This window comes from Xenopus tropicalis, chromosome 5, assembly GCF_000004195.4.
Source record: "Xenopus tropicalis strain Nigerian chromosome 5, UCB_Xtro_10.0, whole genome shotgun sequence".
NCBI lineage: Eukaryota > Metazoa > Chordata > Amphibia > Anura > Pipidae > Xenopus > Xenopus tropicalis.
Genome location: NC_030681.2, coordinates 141,830,454 through 141,851,407, shown reverse-complemented (window position 1 = coordinate 141,851,407; position 20,954 = coordinate 141,830,454). Strand labels below are relative to the sequence as shown.

Genomic DNA, 20,954 nt, shown 5'->3' with positions numbered 1-20,954 from the left:
TATACCTCCTCACTTGGCAAACTAATCAATTCTTTTGGCTTTCAGTATCACCTCTATGCTGACGATACTCAGATCTATCTTTCCTCTCCTGATCTCAACCCAGAGCTTCTAACTCGTGTCTCTTCCTGCCTGTCCGCTATCTCCACTTGGATGCCCCAACGTTACCTTAAATTAAACCTCTCTAAGACTGAACTGGTTCTCTTTCCCCCATCCAACGCCCACATTGTTCCCGAGGTATCTATAACGGTTAACAATTCTACCATCACCCCATCTTCCCAGGCCCGGTGCCTTGGGGTTATCCTTGATTCTGCCCTGTCCTTCACTCCTCATATCCAATCACTTATCAAATCATGTCACTTTCACCTAAGAAATATCTCCAAAATACGATCATTTATCACCCAAGATGCTGCCAAAATTCTTATTCACTCTCTTATAATATCTCGCCTGGACTACTGTAACTTCCTATTAATTGGCCTTCCCCTCCAAAGACTGTCCCCTCTCCAGTCCATAATGAATACTGCTGCCAGGCTCATACACCTCTCCAACCGCTCCTCCTCTGCCATGCCACTCTGCCAATCACTCTGCCATGCCGCTCTGCCAATCCCTGCACTGGCTTCCCCTACCATCCAGGATAAAATTCAAACTAATGACTCTCACATACAAAGCAGTCCATAACTCTGCCCCACCCTACATCTCTGAACTCATCTCTAGGTACCATCCAACCCGCTTGTTACGCTCCTCTACTGACCTGCTCCTCAACTCCTCTCTCATTCCCTCCTCACACGCTCGCATTCAAGACTTTGCAAGGGCTGCCCCCCTTCTCTGGAATTCGCTCCCACAAACTGTCAGACTTTCTCCCAATCTCTCTGCCTTCAAAGATCTCTAAAAACACATTTATTCAGAGAAGCTTACCCTAATCTAGTTTAGCAATACCCTGTGCCCCACCTCTCACAACTCTGGTCATGCCCATTCCCACACCTTGTGTCTCAACCCTTTCTCCTTGTAGATTGTAAGCTCTTTTGGGCAGGGTTCTCTTCACCTCTTGTATCGGTTATTGATTGCTTTATATGTTACTCTGTATGTCCAATGTATGAAACCCACTTATTGTACAGTGCTGCGGAATATGTTGGTGCTTTATAAATAAATGTTAATAATAATAATAATATTATACAGCTTTTTATGACTGGGTGACAGGTCCCCTTTAAGGATACAGAAATAGACAATGCTGATCATTTACTGATAATTGTCTCTATGTGTGTTTTAGCAGAGGCAATTCTCAGTATTGTCTATGGCAGGGGATTTTCTGGTGAAAAAGTAGCTGCTACTAAGTGCCTTTACCCTTATACCTCATATTTGTAAAAATCTGGCTGGCAGTGGATCAAGGTTCTGTGACCACTGTTCATCACAGTTTTTTTCTGCTATACTTTTTTTCTTGCATTCACTTCCAGGAATATACAATGCCATTAGTCTTAAATGACTATATATATTATATATATATATATATATATATATATATATATATATATATATATATATATATATATATATTGATAAGTACAGAGATCCAGCAGTCTGTGCCTTTATGGATGCACTGCGGTCTGCATGGATGGATGATATGAGAAGAGCTCTTACCTCCTACCTGCAGCTTCCCAGCCTGCTGTATGACATTCTTAGTAAAGACAGTAAATAAAGACAGTAAATAAAACTCATTAAAAAGATCAGGAGTAGTAGTTTGCTTTATTATTTAAAAATATGTGTAATATGCCTGTATGTTCCTTTTCTAGTCTGCACTAGTGCTGGGTGTTTTGTCTCTTGTAATATGACTAACAGAGCTGCTTGAACATGGAATTAATAGCTGGGAACAGGGACTTACACATTGCAGTTATCCAGCTGCTGCTGTAATACAGTCCCAGCATCCTCCTGACTGCCTAAGGGACATGGCATAAAAGTACAGCTGGGCAGCCGCTGCCTGTAGATCCCCACTGTAATAGGAACTGCTAATGTATTCATCTGTTCTGTATTAATGCAGACTGACTTAGTGTGTTTCCCCCTTCTTGCAAATCAGATATTAGTGATAGCATGGAAATTACCTTGGATGAGATGATTGAGGATGTAATTCTTTGTCCAGCTGGTGTAGTAATTTCTTGCATTTTTCAACACAAATTCTTGCAGCCCCCTAGAATCTATTAGGAATGAGGTTTATTTTTTTATTGTACATTAGGCATTTGGGAAACTTTATAAATTCATTGTGAATTCTTCAATGTGATGACCTTCTGTGGTTATATTTTTTCCTAGACAGAGCTTCGAACATTGTCTGAACAAATAGCTGAGCTGGAGAATGTGGAAGAGCAGCCTTCTACAGACATTGCTACTCTGGTAAGACCAGGTCTTTTCTGAATTGGGTACAAGTGCTAGCAGTGGCTTCATTTTAGTCATTGGAAGTAATATTTCATTTCAGATATTCAGGACTTCAGCTGTGCACTATTAATGTAAAACAGAGCTTTGCCTATCTTCTAGAGGAGAATGTTCTCTAGCACAAGTGAGAGTTTGGGTTGGGGACTTTTTTCTTATAGTCTTCCAAAAAAACTTAAAAAATGTAAATTGGCGTTTGCCTGCTGATTATACATCTGTCATATTTATATACAGTTTACTGGAGCCAAGATGAAGAACAGACTCTACTGTACCCCTCACGGTGGTTACAATACCTGAAAGTAAAACAGGACTGGCCACGTGGAGGAGTGGCAAAAGTCCTGTAATGGTAGGAACTTCCAATGCAAGCTACAGAAATCAGTCAGAAATGAGCCAAAGGTCAGGGCAAGCAGCAAGAGCCAAACCAGAAACAGACAGCAGGTTTAGCAGGCAGAAGAGTCCAGGATTCAGGCTGTGTTTGGTAACAGGTTTAGGATACAAAGGTAAAGGCTCAGAGTTACCCTGGTAGGCAATGATGACTTTTCAAGGGAGTGAGGGCCTTGGCGTCTATTCAGACTTTATTGTGCATACATGCCAAATTCATCACACGAATTCTGCAAACACACATGATGCAAGTGGCACGAGGACCAGGACAGATGTGCCCGTGCAGACTTCACACCTTATTACATCTGAATATCAGAACACTGAAGTATTTAAAACAGTAACAATTTAATATCTAGCTAATATTGGAATTCTGATAATCACATACACCAGCTGAATAAATTCTAGATTTGAATATCTATGCAGTTTTACCATATTGCAGGATTAACCACATTACACTGATGCATTGATTGGCGAGGTATAAAGAAATGCAGGCCTTAGTGCTAACCCCATGCATGTTTCAAGTCATAATAATATTTGTTTGATATTTTGAGTTATTAATTTTGCTGGTGTCAGCCGTGTTGCAACTGCATTACAGTTATATCAAGCAAACCAGTTGGTAGGAGCCTCACAAATACACCAACAATGAAATAATATGGAAATTGTCCATATTATATGAAATATCTGTGTGTGTGTGTAGCTAGCTTAAAAGAGAACTAAATATGGCTAGAGATTCCATATTTTGTATACTAAGCTCAATGCACCAGCCTAAAGGTTCAGCAACTCTATAACAGTAATATTCTAAGCCTTCAGAGCTGTGCATAGGAGCTCCCCATCTTGGGTTTAGTTAGGAGTGTCAGTGGCACTGCACATACTCATTGGGCTCTGGGCAGCTGGTGAGATGCTAAGCTCAGGGGTCGTTGCAGATAATCAAGCAGAAAATGTAGCCGACAAAGTACCAATAATAATAACATTGTAGCCTCACAGAGCAATAGTTTTTTGGCTGCTGGGGTCAGTGACCCCCATTTGAAAGCTGGAAAGAGTCAGAAGAAAAAGGCAAATAATTCAAAAACTATAAAAAAAAATAAATATTGAAGACCAAGTTGCTAAATATACAACATTGTATGTACTGAAAGTTAACTTAAAGGTGAACCACCCCTGTAATAATAAGACATTTCTGGGATTTTTTGTACTTTTTCTTAACAGGAAAAAGAAGCAGCAGAAAACACAGAAATCATAGAACTTGTTAAACAAGAGGTGGAACTGGCCCAGGAGAACATGGGGAATTTGAAATTACTTCTAACAACGGCAGAGAGTAATTATGAGGAAATAAAGAGGAAAATCATCTCAGTGTCAGATGTGGCTGAACCGGTAAAGGTAAGCTTCTATTTATACTGGATGTGTATTTGTAAAATATGCACTAACTTATTTGTTAAAGTCCAAACCTGATTAGAAGAATAGGTCTTGTGCCGAACATAGTTTTTGTTTTACTTAGCAAACAGCTATGATTTTTGTGAGGTAGATATCTTAGCCTGTGTAAGACTGGGGCTGCTATAGTGTTCATTATCCCTGCAAGCTGTTAAAGAGAGCATTTCACTTTTAAAATAAAGGTATCTATCTATCATCTATCTACCCAATTAACTGTGTAGAAGCTGTGTTGTTTATTTCACCTTTTCATTGTATGGAGTAAGCCTATGTTCTCATTTGTAAATAATTAAAAAGTTTTGTCACTTAATGCAGGAAGACCTTCACAGAATTGACCAAGAAGTGGAGAACTGTAAGCGCCATAAGAAGCACTATGTGGACAAACTGAAGAAGCACTTAGACCGCATCCAAAAGCGAAAGGAAGAAGTAGCAGGGAAAGAACAAGAGTTGGAGGTGGGAAGCCCTGCTTAGTATAACACAGTTGGGAAACCTAAGTGCCATCTCTCTGCTTTGGATACTAGAAATACTCTCAAAGCTTCATCAAGCTTTATAGACTAGGGATCCGTGATATCACCACTACACACTTTTGCTTACTCTAGTAGACTGATTTTAATGTATAATGGGGACGTTTTAGGTTTTATAAGCAGAGATTGTGATTAGCATTGAGTTAGAGGCACTTAAAGACTAGCAAATCTTCCCTGTATTCCATAATCAACCAATGGAAGGAGGGAAGGCAGTACTGTTAAGCAGAACCTTGCTTGCTGTGCTGCTCCTGTCTCTAATAGGGAATAAAATACACCTCCTTAGTAATCTCTGCCTGTGATGCAAACAAATTTGTTAACAGGATTTCTATAAAAATATTTTTAATGGTGTAAGCCTTAGAACAGTTCGTATAAGACTAGACTCATTAGATTATGTTGTATTACTGGTCTCTTTCACTGAGAATACTAAAATAAAATGTTAATTATAAAATCATGGCAAACTATGCCCTTTTATTAAAGGTTGGCAGCCAGAGGAGGTCACAGACTTTTTTCCTCAAAACCAATAAACAAAATGAAAAAATAACATTACAAATGTAGCTTTGTGTTGCTTGGACCAGAGGCAGATTAGAAAGGGCAGCTTTCAGGATGGCTATATGCTATATACAGACCTGTACTTGCTGAATGCTAAAAGAGAAAAAATGATAAAAAGAGATTTATCCAATCTCAGGTAACATTAAGTACAAGGCAGTGTTCTATTGTTTCAGAAAAAGCAAATCAGACAATTTTTTTTTGTTAAAATAAAACTATCTGGGATTTTGTGACTGGAAGACTAGGTTAATAGATTGCATAGTTGTACTGTCAGTATAATGTTACTTGTGGCATTAATGTCTGTTACAGCAATAATGCAAGTACTTGTTGTTTCAGGTGAAAATCTCCCAGGCCAAATATATCTGCCCAGAGCGAATAGAAGTCAGTAGAACTGCTAGAAGCTTAGACACCGAAATTAACAGGTTAAGGGAAAAAATAAACTCTGAAGAAGTTCTCCACGGAAACAGAGAGGAAATAATAATGTAGGCAAATCTCCTTTGTTATTTATTATTGCCTTTAGCACAAATGTCATGCTTAGTACAAGTTCTCTGTAATATTACATCTACAAGACAAATGAAAGATTTAATATTCTGAATAATAAGCATATTTGCACCCTGTTGCACTAAAGGAGTGCAAGGCAGCTTGGGGCATGGGCCACCCAAGAGATGGAATAATCAAAGCAGATCAGACAGGTGAGCACCAGAAAAATAACTTGATCTAAACAGATTATGAGTATGTCCAAACTGTTCTGACTCTGCAGCTGAGCATGCTGGGAGGTATTGCTAGTTAATATTCTTGCCCCTGGTTTAACCAGATTGTATTCAGCTAAACCATGCAGATGCCTATACAGTTCTAAAACCCCTTTTAAAAATGATCTATTCACCTCCTACTGTTCATAGATGTTCCATTGGGGAGATATTTAGCACGGTAAAGTTAGGGCTGAACTCCACGGAAGCTTTTGTCGGATGGTGTCAGATTGACAAAACGCATGTATGCATAGATGTAGTTGCAGAGGTAAAAATATAATGGGACTATAATGGGAAAAATCTGACGTGTAAACTACATGACAGATTTGCCATCTGTCGGGGGTGCTAGTGTGCAGCATCCAACATGGCTGCTCCATAGACGATTTCCGCTTCATCCAGGCACCATAGCAGCGGAAACCCCAGCCATCACAGAATTTAACCCACCGCACTCAGCGCAATCAGCACCCCCCGCACCAGCGGGTACTAAAATCTGCAACTCTCTGGCTGCCTGCCCATTGCTCGACCAGCGAACAGCTAAGTGTGCATTTTAGGCTTTAACGCAGCTTTAGCGATCAGAGACGCTTGATATACAATGATAGAGGGGACATTCTAAAGCCTATATTAAACAATAGACAAGGCTGTACAGATAACAGGACAATGAAGTAACTGTGGAACGTTTTGGGAAGGGTTCCCTACCCTGGGCCCCTTTATTCAATCAATAGGGCTCTCTATTACAACTCTGAAACAGCTGATATTATGTAAAGGGTCCTTCATCAAGCTTGTATACAATTATCTGTTTAAAGCTACTGGGCTATCATTTTAAGCAAGCAATACCCAAGACCTTCATAATATATATTATTAACCCTCTACTGTATTCAACCGGTAATAATCTTTTACTAACTTTGAAAAAAGCCAGAGATTTGAAAATGGGCACCTACTTTGAGGCCACCGGGAGCAACATCCAAGGGGTTGGTGAGCAACATGTCACTCCTGAGCCACTGGTTGGGGATCACTGCTTTAGATTGTTGTATTTAATTATGTGTAATTTTTGTTTTAGTTTTTAAATGTACCTTCGGGGTCCTGGGTGAAACTCAATGCGCTGTAACTGGTATTTGGTTGTATTGAAAATAAAGCTCTTTTGGATCTTTAATCGAATGAATTCACTTATTAAAGGGGACCTGTCACCTCCCATGATTAAAAAAAAAACAAAACAAAAAAACCTCCAGAAACCTAAATTGCAGGTATAAACAATATAAGTAAGAGCTCCACTACTGCTAAACCGCCGCTGTAGAGTTTGCAGACCCATTGACTATGATTAGAATACAGATTTGATTTTTTTAACTGTTTAATTAGATTGAGTTTTTTTATTTACAAATCTCAAAGTAAACATTCGAGGTAGAATTTCAAGTTTTTCATTCTAAAAAAAATTAGAAATTCACAAATTCATAAATAAGCCTCTATGTATTGGGAGTGTCAGGGGCTTGTTGGGCTTCTTTATACTTAAAATGTCATGTGCTATGGTGAGGCAGTGGGTGCCACTGTGCGCACCTTGTGGTTCCTGACACGTGCAGCAGATTTTGACATGGGTTTTGACGCACTGCGTGATGACGTGCTATTTTCATTTTCCCAACAATGGTCTATCCTGTATAGTTCCTGGGTGAACTTCCTGTCGGATCTTGTGTTCCTGCCCATTGCCTGTTCTTCGACCTTTGCTGTTTCGCTGTCTGTACCGACCTATTGCCTGTTACTGATCACACTTCTAGATTCCGATTCTGTGCAGAGCTAAAAGTTTGCTTATCCACTTTGGCCTGTTTACTCAACTATGCTCTGCTCTTTTGCGTTCCTCCTGCAACACGCACCGGTTCCCTTGCTTGCCCAGAAATTCTGCCTCGGTTCTTTTGCTTTAATACCTGGCAGCATCCGAGTAGCAGAGGGCCCCCCCGAAGTGAAAGGTGGCTGTTATAGGCAGAAGTGTGAGCTCTGACCGGGACCTCGTGCTTCTGAAAGAGGTAAATGGGCCCATTTATGGTATTGTGACCCTTTATCCACTTGTGTTTTTTAATCTTTTTCCACCAATTTTCATATTTCATGTCAATGATATGCACCTTAAAATTTTCACTTAAAATTCTGTTCTCAAAAGCACTGAGCACCGAGTTACCTGGACATTAAAATCTACCACTTTTTCAATCATAGCATAGTGCTTCACACCGTAACCAGGCTATGGCATTGGCCACCTAAACATAGTGCCTTCCCAGTGAGTTCTTCTGTCACCCTAAGAAATAACTCCAAATTATTTTCTATATTGTTAGTTGAGCAAAATAAACTTTACTTACACTATATAAATAATATAAATCTTTGTTTCCTTCCGTCTTGGAATTACTCAAAGCAAGCAGGCAGGCACCATTTTGTGGACACTGTTATGAAGGCAAGCTTTGTATCATGCCAAAATCTTGTTTCTGTGCAGAATGGGGGACCAGATGCCCAGGCCCATGCACTGGCTACAAAATGACATGATGAGGAGGGAGGGGGAAAGTGAGATGCGCAGTGACATCTAGGTAGTGCTGAATGGAAAACTAAAGTTATTGTCTATAGAGGCGGGGCAGGCAATATATGATTGACAGCTGGGATTTTTATAATGGGTTTGGATGTGTTAATATAAAAATGGATTTGGGTTTAATGTTTAATTTTATTATACAGCTTTTTATGTCTGGGTGACAGGTCCCCTTTAACTAATGCGTGTCAATAACAGGTAAAACAATGTGCCACTCATAAATTTACTAAACCAAAGATTTTAAATATTTCATGTGCCTTTTGGTAACTTGATCCACTAAGAATAATCAGAAAAAAAGAATCTCAGAAAAACTACGTAAAATTCTTCCAGTGGATTAGGGAGGGGAGAACAGAAGAGCAGTGATGCTGAGTGCTGGGCAACATTTGTACACCTTAGACATTAGGGCAGAGGTGCTGGACTTTGATTGACAGGGCATTAATATAAAGAACAATGGCTTCCAAACTACTGTAATAAGAAATGGGGAGATTGTTTATGTGTAGTGGAGGATTATTTTTCCATACAGGCCTTACTGCCAGATCAAAGATTTGAGGTGAGGTTGACAGGTCCCGTTTAATATAATATATTTCCTTTAGAATCTAGAAAGTCATTTAAATATGTCTGCCAGGGAAAGCTTTGCTTTGCTTTATTCATAATGTTTTTATGTCCTGCAGTTGCTTTTACATTTCTTGAGATTTGTACAGTAATTCTATTGTATTGTGTTTTGTTTTTCCTACAAAGGCAATACTATGAAGCAAAAGAAAGGTATCAAGATGCGGAAAGAAAAATTAAGCACCTGAATAGGTTTATTACATTGCTAGATACAATTATGGAACAAAGACACGAGTGTTTTCAAAAGTTTCAGAGGTAAGAAATTTTATTTAGATATTTTTCCCTTTTTCAGTTTAGTTTGATTTAATAGTATTAAAGTATAAATATACCATTAAAAACATTTTTTTTAAGGTTTACTTATCCATTAAGCCTTTTATTGTTTCTAGACAAACTGTACAGCAGAGGCAAGTGTTGGTACCAAAATATAGAATAAATAAGAATGCCTTGAGATGTTTAGCATAAAAATGTCTTCATGTTTAGAATAGTTTGAGGAAATAATTGTTTATACAGATACAAATAGAAATAGATTGTACTCCACATAGATAATAAAATTACATTGCATTTAGCCTGGACACAGAATGTTTGCAACAGAAATGGTGTAGGAATGAATTGTGGCCCCATTATTTTCTGTAGAGAATTAATTATTAGACTGTTGATGCTGTGATGCAGTCAGCCAGTGTTCAGTGGCATATGGGGAACTTTGAGTGTGCCTAAACCATCAGAACAAAGGTGTGTGGCCATCCCTGTGGACTGCCAATTTAGAAAATATTTTTCTATTTAGGCCCCAGGTCAGCTGGTGTATGGCCTTTTTAAGCCAACATGCCTGCCTTTCCCAGTATCCATAGATAAAGCTATTGCTTCCTTTATCCCATCAGCTAAAACTGAGTACAAATGGGGGTGAGCCAATTTGGCCATTATGAGCCAGATAGAAATCTTCCCATGCCTTTGCCTGAAAGTGAACCAACTTCTAACTCACTTTGATCAATCTGCTGCACTTTAGAAACTGGTAGTAAATGTCTGCTTGATGTGGGTTACTGCAATGGCGCAGACTTGCCCAAGCTTTTTATGAACCCCAATGGCCACACATCCACCCCCCAACCCCTTAGGAGTAAATAGCATCTGTTTCCTGGTTTGGCACTTTATAAATCTCGGCTTCAACCTCGGCTTATACTCGAGTCCGTATATGCTACGCTGTGCTGACATTCGTTGCGCATCCCCCCGTGCGTGTCCACGGGCGCATCCGCAGTTGCACAGAAACCTCCAGGCAGCACCCAGTGAATGTGCACCCTGTGAATATGGAGTGCAGTTGCACAGAAACCTCTAGGATGTGCCCAGTGAATGTGCACCCTGTGAATATGGAGTGCAGTTGCACAGAAACCTCTAGGATGTGCCCAGTGAATGTGCGCCCAGTGAATATGGAGTGCAGTTGCACAGAAACCTCTAGGATGTGCCCAGTGAATATGGAGTGCAGTTGCACAGAAACCTCTAAGATGTGCCCAGTGAATATGGAGTGAAGTGGGAACTGCATAATAAGGTACAAAAAGATAAATAGAAGGAGGCAGTTACTGTAGGTGCAAAAGAACAACTGGACAAAAGTGGGACTATAATTAATTATTTTAAACTAAATGTTAAAGTATCTTCATATTAGCATTCTTATCTTGATACTTAGTATGGCAGCTTTAAGGCAGGAGGGTCAAGGGGTCCTCCATATACCTTTCCCTAATGTGCAGCTGTCAACATTATATGTTTAGGAAGAGTTCACAGGGGGTCACTCTAAGGGGCACATTTAATAATCCACGAATCTGAATGGGAAAAATTTGTTTTGGAAACAAACATTTTGCGACATTTTCATATTTTTTGCGATTTTTTCACCGGCGTTACAAAATTTTCGTAAATTGTCGCGACTTTTTCATAGCCGTTATGACTTGCGCGAATTGTCGTAGCCGTTACGATTTGCTCGTATAGTGCCGCAACTTTTTCATATTGAGCGCTCGTAAACGGCGGGCAAACCTTTCAGACTTTGCATGATTTTGGAAGCCTCCCATAGCCTCCCATAGGGCTCCAACCTGGCCCAAGGAAAGTTTCCCATAGGGCTCAATGGCACTCTGCAGCTCCAACCCGGCCCAAGGAAAGTCTCCCATAGGGCTCAATGGCACTCTGCAGCTCCAACCCGGCCCAAGGAAAGTCTCCCATAGGGCTCAATGGCACTCTGCAGCTCCAACCCGGCCCAAGGAAAGTCTCCCATAGGGCTCAATGGCACTCTGCAGCTCCAACCTGGCCCAAGGAAAGCCTCCCATAGGGCTCAATGGCACTCTGCAGCTCCAACCCGGCCCAAGGAAAGTCTCCCATAGGGCTCAATGGCACTCTGCAGCTCCAACCCGGCCCAAGGAAAGTCTCCCATAGGGCTCAATGGCACCCTGCAGCTCCAACCTGGCCCAAGGAAAGCCTCCCATAGGGCTCATTGGCACTCTGCAGCTCCAACCCGGCCCAAGGAAAGCCTCCCATAGGGCTCAATGGCACTCTGCAGCTCCAACCCGGCCAAGGAAAGTCTCCCATAGGGCTCAATGGCACTCTGCAGCTCCAACCTGGCCCAAGGAAAGTCACGATACTGAAGCTTGAATGAATCCGAAACTTTCAGACTCAGCGTGACGGCTACGAAAAAGTTGTGACAATTTGCGCAAGTCATAATGCTATGAAAAAGTCACGACAATTTGCAAAAAAGTTGCGCCAATTTACGAAAAAAACGCAAAATACCGATCATTACGAATAAAACGCATTTGGATACTTTTCGGACGTTCGTGGATTAGTAAATGTGCCCCTAAGTGTCCTTTATTAATTATTTGATTATTGAAACTTAGCAGTAGCGGTTGCATTTCCCACCCTAGGCTTATACTCGAGTCAATATGTTTTTCCAGTTTTTCTTAGGTAAAATTAGGTACCTTGGCTTATATTCGGATCGGCTTATACTCGAGTATGTACGGTAACTTTTTTTGTCCAAAAAATACAGTATACGTATGGAGGCTTAAAATAGTAGAGGAATAGAATAGTCAGTAACAGCCTGTCCTTGACTCATTTTCAAGGAGAAGTTAACCCCCTCATGTTTTTTACCACATTTTTCTCTTGAAAAAAAAAATGCAAACTTGAATTTTGCTAAATTGCCCCCTTATTGTAGTGCTAAGGGCACTTTTAGTTTTAGAATGGCAGTAGTTTATTTAGGAAATAAACATCCACACACTATGGTTTATAACACAATAATGTATGTATGTATGTATGTATAACTTTATTTATAAAGTGCCACAAGGGTACGCAGCGCTGTACAATCATACAAAATTACACACAGGGAGGTCACGTTATAATAAATAAATACAATAAATATATATAAATGCACAGGGAATAAGTGCCATGGGGTATGAGACACAGTAGGAAGGAGGTCCCTGCCCCGTTAAGCTTACAATCTAAGTGGTTGGGTAACATACAGGCACAAAGTGGAAGGTAAGAGTGCTTCAGGCAGGCGATAATTATAGAAAAGTACAGTAAATGAGCTTTTGCCAATAAAATATGGACTTACAGTGTTATTTATTCAAGTCTGTGTTTCCCCTAGAGTGACGCAGCCGCCAGTTTGCAGGGAAATGGTCATTTTTAATACAGTAATTTTCCGCAAGTATTGGCGTGTATGGCTAACATGGCGTGCCTTCATTTGCACGACTATTTATATGCGGCTACAAGTGATGAAATGTTTCGCCAGGCATGGATTCGCAGCAAATTTTTGTACGTGCGGCAAATTTTTCTGCGGCGCATTTTTTCATGCATTTCGCAAAACAATCTGCCAATGGCAAAACGCATGAAAAAATTTGCCATGCAAAAATTCACTGCACATCCAAAAATTGACACAGGCGTAAAAAAATAATAGTTGCGGCAACAATTTTTTTGCCCGCACAACATTTTTGCCGTTTCGTGGAAGTTTAAAAAAATTTCCTCATCACTAGCGGCTACTATTTATAAGCATCTACTATTTATATGCTACCATTTATATGTGGCGACAATTTATATGCACTATTTATATGCTACTATATATATGCGGCGACTAAACGCGTGCGTTATTTAGCGCATGTACCGGCAGATACCGCTTTGAAATAGTCTTTGCGAGTTAAATAACGCATGCAATATCGTGCGTAAAATAGCGCAAGTATGCTTATAGTGAATTATGAGAAAAGTCGCGAAAATTAAGACGCGATAAAATTTTTACCGCACGCTATAAATAGCGCACGTTTTATCGCACTTTAGTGAATCGGCCCCATAATGTCTACCGACAAACATTCCTAAACAATGCACAATGCTAAATGCACCATGGCAAAAAAAACAACTTGACACTATGAACACTTGCAGTTAGCTTTGTTTGGGTGGTGAGGTTTAACAGGTTCCTGTAGAGGTGAAGGTAGGATCCCATGGGCTGCATCAGTGGCCACCTACATTGTAAGACTACTTGTGCAGGCATTTTTATTGTCCTTCTTTTAAGTCCTGGATTCGCCCGCAAACTCTTTTCTTGCATACTCTAAGCCAATCACAACCTAAGCAAGCTAACTCCGCCTGTACATGGGGACCTATCAGAACAAACCGATGATCCTTCCCATTTTCCTGTATATTCATCTAAAGTAAAGTCCTTTATTCAGATAGTGGGAGAAAGGGAAAAACAGACACCCTGCCCAGGAGAGGGGTATAACTACAGAGGAAGCAGACCCTGCAGCTGCTGGGGGGCCCAGAAGTAATATTGGTAAAACAGGTCAACCTTCAGACATTTGGGAGGCCTGAAAATTAATTTGCTTTGAGGCCCAGTAATATCTAGTTATGCCACTGGCCCAGGACCTTTGTTTTATGAATTAAAGCCTGTAGGCTACTCTGAGAGCCTAAACATATGGCAAGCCTACCTTGTAGCTTTCATAAAACACCAGAAAACATCAAATTATTTCATCACCTTACTTTATCCACAGTGAGATTTCCATTTAATTGATGTACCCAGTACAATCTATGTAAAGGGGATTACAAATAAAGTTATTAAACTCAAATTCTCCATTACATTTTCAATATTTTTTATGAGCTCAGGAGAAAAAAGATCCTGATATGAAATTAAATGAACCCTCCTCTCATCCAACACAAACACATTTCCAAAACAGAGAGCACTATGGGACATGGTTGGTTTCCTTAGATATGATATGAAATTACTTAACATTTTAAAAGTATTGACCTGTGCTTTGTTTGTACCTCTATGAATTTAAGGAGCCTGACTCTCCGGTGCAAGTGTTTCTTTAACTCATTGCTGTCACAGAGGAAACACTCTGGCAAGATCAACTTTGACCATAAGAATGAGACTCTGTCAATAACTGTAAGTCTATAAGAAAGAATCTGTGCATTGAACTGTGTCTAATAATTAGGAGGGATAAGTCATTTATAACTCTGTCCCGTAAGCTACATATCATAACGCTGTAGTTTTTTTTTTCTTCTCAACTGGTCCTTTAAAGGGATATTTTACTGACTAACTATTGATTATCAATGGATTATCAGCTGTGTATGGATTTGATTTGCTGGTTTCACCATTCTCCTAAAAAGCTATCCAACCCCTTCTTCCTGAAGGCATCTAATGTATCTGCCAGTAGGCCCATCTCTGGCCAGTGCAATCACTTCAGGGAGAGAATTCCACAGTTTCACAGCTCTCAGTGTTACTAACCTTTTTGGAATGTTATGATCCATACATCATAATACATTCCAAAGTGTGGTTGCTTTTCCTTTTTAGTATCCTGTAAAATTAAAAACCTGCTAACACGTGTTTAGCTTATCATACATACAGTAGTACATCAGCCCCAATTACAGTAAATCTGTAGTCTAGCATACAGCACAAGTTTATAGATCTTTTGATATTGGGCCTACATAGAGTATTAATTACTGTGTGATTTTGTACTCTGATATAAACTAACTCCAGATGTTCTTATTCCAGGTCCAACCAGGAGAAGGGAACAAGGCAGAACTGAGTGATATGAGATCTCTGTCTGGTGGAGAGCGATCATTCTCCAATGTGTGCTTTATCCTCTCTCTCTGGTCTATAGCAGAGTCACCATTCAGGTGCTTGGATGAGTTTGATGTCTACATGGTGAGATGAATATATTAATTGCGGATGTTTTGTAACATAATCCTTGCTTATTCAGCACTTACCCTAAGCTATTTACAGGCAAATGCTGGATGCTTGTTCCCTAGGGACAAGTTTACAAGTGGAGCACTTGTTATCCCAAATCATTACTTGGAATATCCCAGTCATATTTTCTAAGCTGGATTCTTAGTGTAACCCCTATTTGACTGTAACAACAAGAAATACCAGCTAGATAGGCTTTAGAGCATGAGGCACTAAGTACTCTACATGCCAGATGGGCTTTCGCTATGTGGAAATATCCTTGGGGTGTAGAGCTACTACAACTCACTTAAGCTGTGTGCAAGCAAACAAAAGAATGGGCGCCAGAAGGTTTTTTTTATGGTAAACCAGAATGTAACTTGTTTATTGTCAAAGACAATGATCCACAGGGTGTCACACAGAGGAGATATCAGGCAATTGCACAACAATTAGAAACGTATGGTGTCCACCGGTTTAGGGATAGGAACTGACCTGATACCTGCTTCTTAACTGTGGTCCTGCACTAAGCCAACAATGCCTGTAGGGAAGAGTACTTCCAGCTAATCTCTCCTGGTTGGAGCCAGAAACTGCTCTTTCTAACTAATCTCACTTTCCTAGAAAGTGCTCTTACAAATTATCCTCTTACTACTCCTCATTCACGGGGTCCCTGTTCCCCGACTTCACTAGAGCTAGATGCAGACTCTAGGGTAGAAGCTTTACTGGGGCCCTGTTGATCCCAGGCTCAGTGTAGTACCAAGGGAGTAGTCTCCCTGTTAACCAATAAGGCACATATGCTAATGGAACACTAGATACATGCCCAGTAACAGCATGATATAGGAAATCGTAGGGCTTAAAGACATAGGGGCATATTAACCCTATTGGTCCCTTCATTAGCATATGCTGAACAATTTTTTTATCTAATTACACCCTAACAATCAAGAGTAGAAAATCTACAGTCCCACCTGTAGGTAATTGCCCAGGACTTACTGATCATTTGGCCAACCCTAGGGAATTGGCTATGCATATATATGAATATTTGCTTACATCCTCTCATTTTGTCCAGGACATGGTAAACAGAAGGATATCAATGGATATGATGCTGAAAGTAGCAGATTCACAGAGGTTTCGGCAGTTTATTTTACTAACGCCACAGAATATGAGGTAAGTGAGCATCATCTCTCACCATCCCACTTTACCATGGCTGCTTAGTGCATTGTTGATGTGTTAACCTGATGTGGACATTATAAAAATTGCTCCTTTTCCTTCTGGGTCTCGTCCCCTCCTTTAAAGGGTATCTGTAACCCTAAGAAATAATTCCAGATTGTTTTCAATTGTGTTTGTCAAGCAAAATAAACTTCACTTACACCATAAAAATTAGTTTAATCTTAATTTCTTCAGCCTTTGGAATTCACAGTTGCAGCAAGCAGGCAGGGGCCATTTTGTGGACACTGTTATTAAGGGAAGCTTTGCATCCTGCCAAAATCTATTTTCTGTGCCAGTATGGGGGGGCCTAATACCCATATCCATGCACTGGTTACACAATTAGATGGTGAGGAGGGAGGGGGGATGTGAGGAGAGCAGCAGCATCTAAGAAGTTCTGAATTGAAAGTGAAAGTAACTCTCAGCCCCACCTTTATTCCTAAGGCATAGAGGCGGGGCAGGCAATATATGATTGACAGTTGGGATTTTTAAATGCTTTTATAATGGGTACTGATGTGTTAATAAAAAATGAGTTTGGGGGTCATATTTAATTTGAAATGGGCTTTTATTATACAGCTTTTTATGCCTGGGTAACAGGTCCACTTTAATCTGAACTTGTATTTAACAATGGAAACTGGTGGCCAGGGATCAGGGGTTAGAAACCCAAGGCCACGTCACCCTGATCCAGGGAGTCCCACCCACAGCCCATCCAGTCCTGTTTACCCTGACTTATAGTCTTCCCACTTTAACAGTGTTCCCTCTAATTTATTTATTTTTTTTGACTGTGCTCAAAAATGATACTTTGTGAGCACTACAAAGTATGTGCACAGAAAGGGGGTTGGTCATAATACAAAATTATGTTTTTTCATGCAAAATTCCTTCTGTGCCCCACAATTGGTGCAAGAGTCCTCTCTTCTGGCAAATGTGCAGTATGCAAACTGATTACACAAGGACCCAAACAGCCCCCACTGGCCAAAAAGTGACTATGGTATCAGAGAATTTAGGATTGTACCAAAATGTATTAAACATCAGTCAGCAATCTGCCAGCATTCCTGCCAACTATATACAGTGGTGTGAAAAACTATTTGCCCCCTTTCTGATTTCTTATTCTTTTGCATGTTTGTCACACAAAATGTTTCTGATCATCAAAAACCATTAACTATTAGTCAAAGATAACATAATTGAACACAAAATGCAGTTTTTAAATGAAGGTTTACGTTATTAAGGGAGAAAAAAAAACATGGCCCTGTGTGAAAAAGTGATTGCCCTCCTTGTTAAAAAATAACTTAACTGTGGTTTATCACACCTGAGTTCAATTTCTGTAGTCACCCCCAGGCCTGATTACTGCCACACCTGAGAAATCACTTAAATAGGAGCTACCTGACACAGAGAAGTAGACCAAAAGCACCTCAAAAGCTAGACATCATGCCAAGATCCAAAGAAATTCAGGAACAAATGAGAACAAAAGTAATTGAGATCTATCAGTCTGGTAAAGGTTATAAAGCCATTTCTAAAGCTATGGGACTCCAGCGAACCACAGTGAGAGCCATTATCCACATGGCAAAAACATGGAACAGTGGTGAACCTTCCCAGGAGTGGCCGGCCGACCAAAATTACCCCAAGAGCGCAGAGACAACTCATCCGAGAGGCCACAAAAGACCCCAGGACAACATCTAAAGAACTGCAGGCCTCACTTGCCTTAATTAAGGTCAGTGTTCACAACTCCACCATAAGAAAGAGACTGGGCAAAAACGGCCTGCATGGCAGATTTCCAAGGCGCAAACCACTTTTAAGCAAATAGAACATTATGGCTCGTCTCAATTTTGCTAAAAAACATCTCAATGATTGCCAAGACTTTTGGGAAAATACCTTGTGGACCGACGAGACAAAAGTTGAACTTTTGGAAGGTGCGTGTCCCGTTACATCTGGCGTAAAAGTAACACAGCATTTCAGAAAAAGAACATCATACCAACAGTAAAATATGGTGGTGGTAGTGTGATGGTCTGGGGTTGTTTTGCTGCTTCAGGACCTGGAAGGCTTGCTGTGATAGATGGAACCATGAATTCTACTGTCTACCAAAAAATCCTGAAGGAGAATGTCCGGCCATCTGTTCATCAACTCAAGCTGAAGCGATCTTGGGTGCTGCAGCAGGACAATGACCCAAAACACACCAGCAAATCCACCTCTGAATGGCTGAAGAAAAACAAAATGAAGACTTTGGAGTGGCCTAGTCAAAGTCCTGACCTGAATCCTATTGAGATGTTGTGGCGTGACCTTAAAAAGGCGGTTCATGCTAGAAAACCCTCAAATAAAGCTGAATTACAACAATTCTGCAAAGATGAGTGGGCCAAAATTCCTCCAGAGCGCTGTAAAAGACTCGTTGCAAGTTATCGCAAACGCTTGATTGCAGTTATTGCTGCTAAGGGTGGCCCAACCAGTTATTAGGTTCAGGGGCAATTACTTTTTCACACAGGGCCATGTAGGTTTGGATTTTTTTTCTCCCTAAATAATAAAAACCCTCATTTAAAAACTGCATTTTGTGTTTACTTGTGTTATCTTTGACTAATAGTTAAATGTGTTTGATGATTAGAAACATTTTGTGTGACAAACATGCAAAAGAATAAGAAATCAGGAATATATAAATATATATAATTTTTCCAAAAAGCCCTTTGTGATCGATTGTATGTGTTCGTACTTCCAGCCCTGTAATATTACGTATCCTATCTCTGCAGCTCCTTACCTTCTAGCAGCATCATCAGAATTCTTCGAATGAAAGATCCTGAAAGGGGGCAAACAACGCTGCCTTTCCAGCCATTAAATCAAGAGGCAGAAGATGAGGAATAATTCAACTCTCCTCCTGTAGTTCTACATTTTATACATGGGATTTTATATTGATTGTTTGTAATTTTATATTTACCTATTTGTATATAAATAATGTTATGTAATTACACACACCAGGTAGAACAGTCTAGTTTAATCCTATCAGATGTTCATTTTGTGGTAAACCAGGGATTATTACTGTTACCTGATTGGTTGCTCTAGGTTACTACAGGTCTCGTCATCTCTAGTAGGAGATAGCTCTAGCAGGAGGTAGCTTTTACTGGTACCTGTTGGACAGTAAACATATCATTGGTTGCTATGAGTTACTGCTCCTGCCCAAACTTTTGGGGTTATGTAATAAATGGCATTAAGTTTGCCCAGGAGCAGTAACCCATAGCAACCAATCAGCAGGTAGCATTTACTGGTCGCCTGCTTAAAAACATCTTATTGGTTGCTTTGGGTTACTGTTCCTGGACAGATTAAGTTCCTTTTATTTCATATTGGGGTTTGTGTCTTATTTTACATATCTTCTTATTTAGAATTATATTTTTGTATTATTATTTTTTTTATTATAGTGTAAAGGTCAGATCTTTAAAGGTTTTTGAAACCTAATTTTTGTTGTGCTTAACTTTAAAGGTGAATTATACCTTCCCTTTTTGACATAAACTCATTCAATTGAGATTATGGAAAAAAACATGTTATGTATGGCATAAAAATAAAAGCACTTTTTTTGCAGAAATTTTGCATTTTGTTTCGTGCTCCCCCCTATATATATTTTTCAATAAGATATAATTACCCCTTATTGGGGGCAGAACAGCCCTATTGGGTTTATTTAATGGTTAAATGATTCCCTTTTCTCTGTAATAATAAAACAGTACCTGTACTTGATCCCAACTAAGATATAATTACCCCTTATTGGGGCAGAACAGCCCTATTGGGTTTATTTCATGGTTAAATGATTCCCTTTTCTCTGTAATAATAAAACAGTACCTGTACTTGATCCCAACTAAGATATAATTACCCCTTATTGGGGCAGAACAGCCCTATTGGGGTTATTTAATGGTTAAATGATTCCCTTTTCTCTGTAATAATAAAACAGTACCTGTACTTGATCCCAACTAAGCTGTATGAATCTATATTGGTGGCAAAACATTCCTATTGGGTTTAATTAATATTTATATGATTTTAGTAGACTTGAAGTATGAAGATTCAAATTACATAAAGACCCCTTATCTGGAAAACCCCAGGTCCCATAACGTAGCTGACTGAAAGGAAACCATGTTTAATCTGTATTGTAGCTGGGAATTCTGGGTGAGATTTAGGGGGGTGATTGCACTGACCTCTGTGTAAGGTGAGTGAGAAATGTGAGTTCTGGAGTGTTTATAGCAACACCCAGTTTCACAGTCTAACCAGTCAGTGTCACCAATGTCATAGTCACCCTAAAGTGGAGAGCTTCCTACTTTTAGGGTCAAAGCTACTTTTAGGGGTCACTTTTACAAAACCATCACAGCGCTTTGTTTTTCCAGGGGGTGTTGTAGTTTTCTCTAAATAGGAGTGTAGGCTCAAGAACAAGCATAGGTTCACTG

At 39.9% G+C, this 20,954-nt stretch overlaps 1 protein-coding gene across 1 annotated transcript in view; it reads left to right on the top strand.

Annotated features, from left to right (window-relative positions):
• smc6 (structural maintenance of chromosomes 6) overlaps positions 1-19,741 on the top strand; it is a 60,138-nt gene extending 40,397 nt beyond the window's left edge. Inside the window, exons 18-26 of the mRNA XM_031902954.1 lie at positions 2,296-2,376; positions 3,997-4,167; positions 4,531-4,668; positions 5,622-5,767; positions 9,321-9,446; positions 14,466-14,571; positions 15,181-15,333; positions 16,412-16,509; positions 19,281-19,741. Coding sequence (XP_031758814.1) covers positions 2,296-2,376; positions 3,997-4,167; positions 4,531-4,668; positions 5,622-5,767; positions 9,321-9,446; positions 14,466-14,571; positions 15,181-15,333; positions 16,412-16,509; positions 19,281-19,392 — 1,131 coding nt within the window. The 3' untranslated portion in view covers positions 19,393-19,741. The remainder of the gene's footprint in view (positions 1-2,295; positions 2,377-3,996; positions 4,168-4,530; positions 4,669-5,621; positions 5,768-9,320; positions 9,447-14,465; positions 14,572-15,180; positions 15,334-16,411; positions 16,510-19,280) is intronic.
• The last annotated feature ends 1,213 nt before the right edge of the window (positions 19,742-20,954 follow it).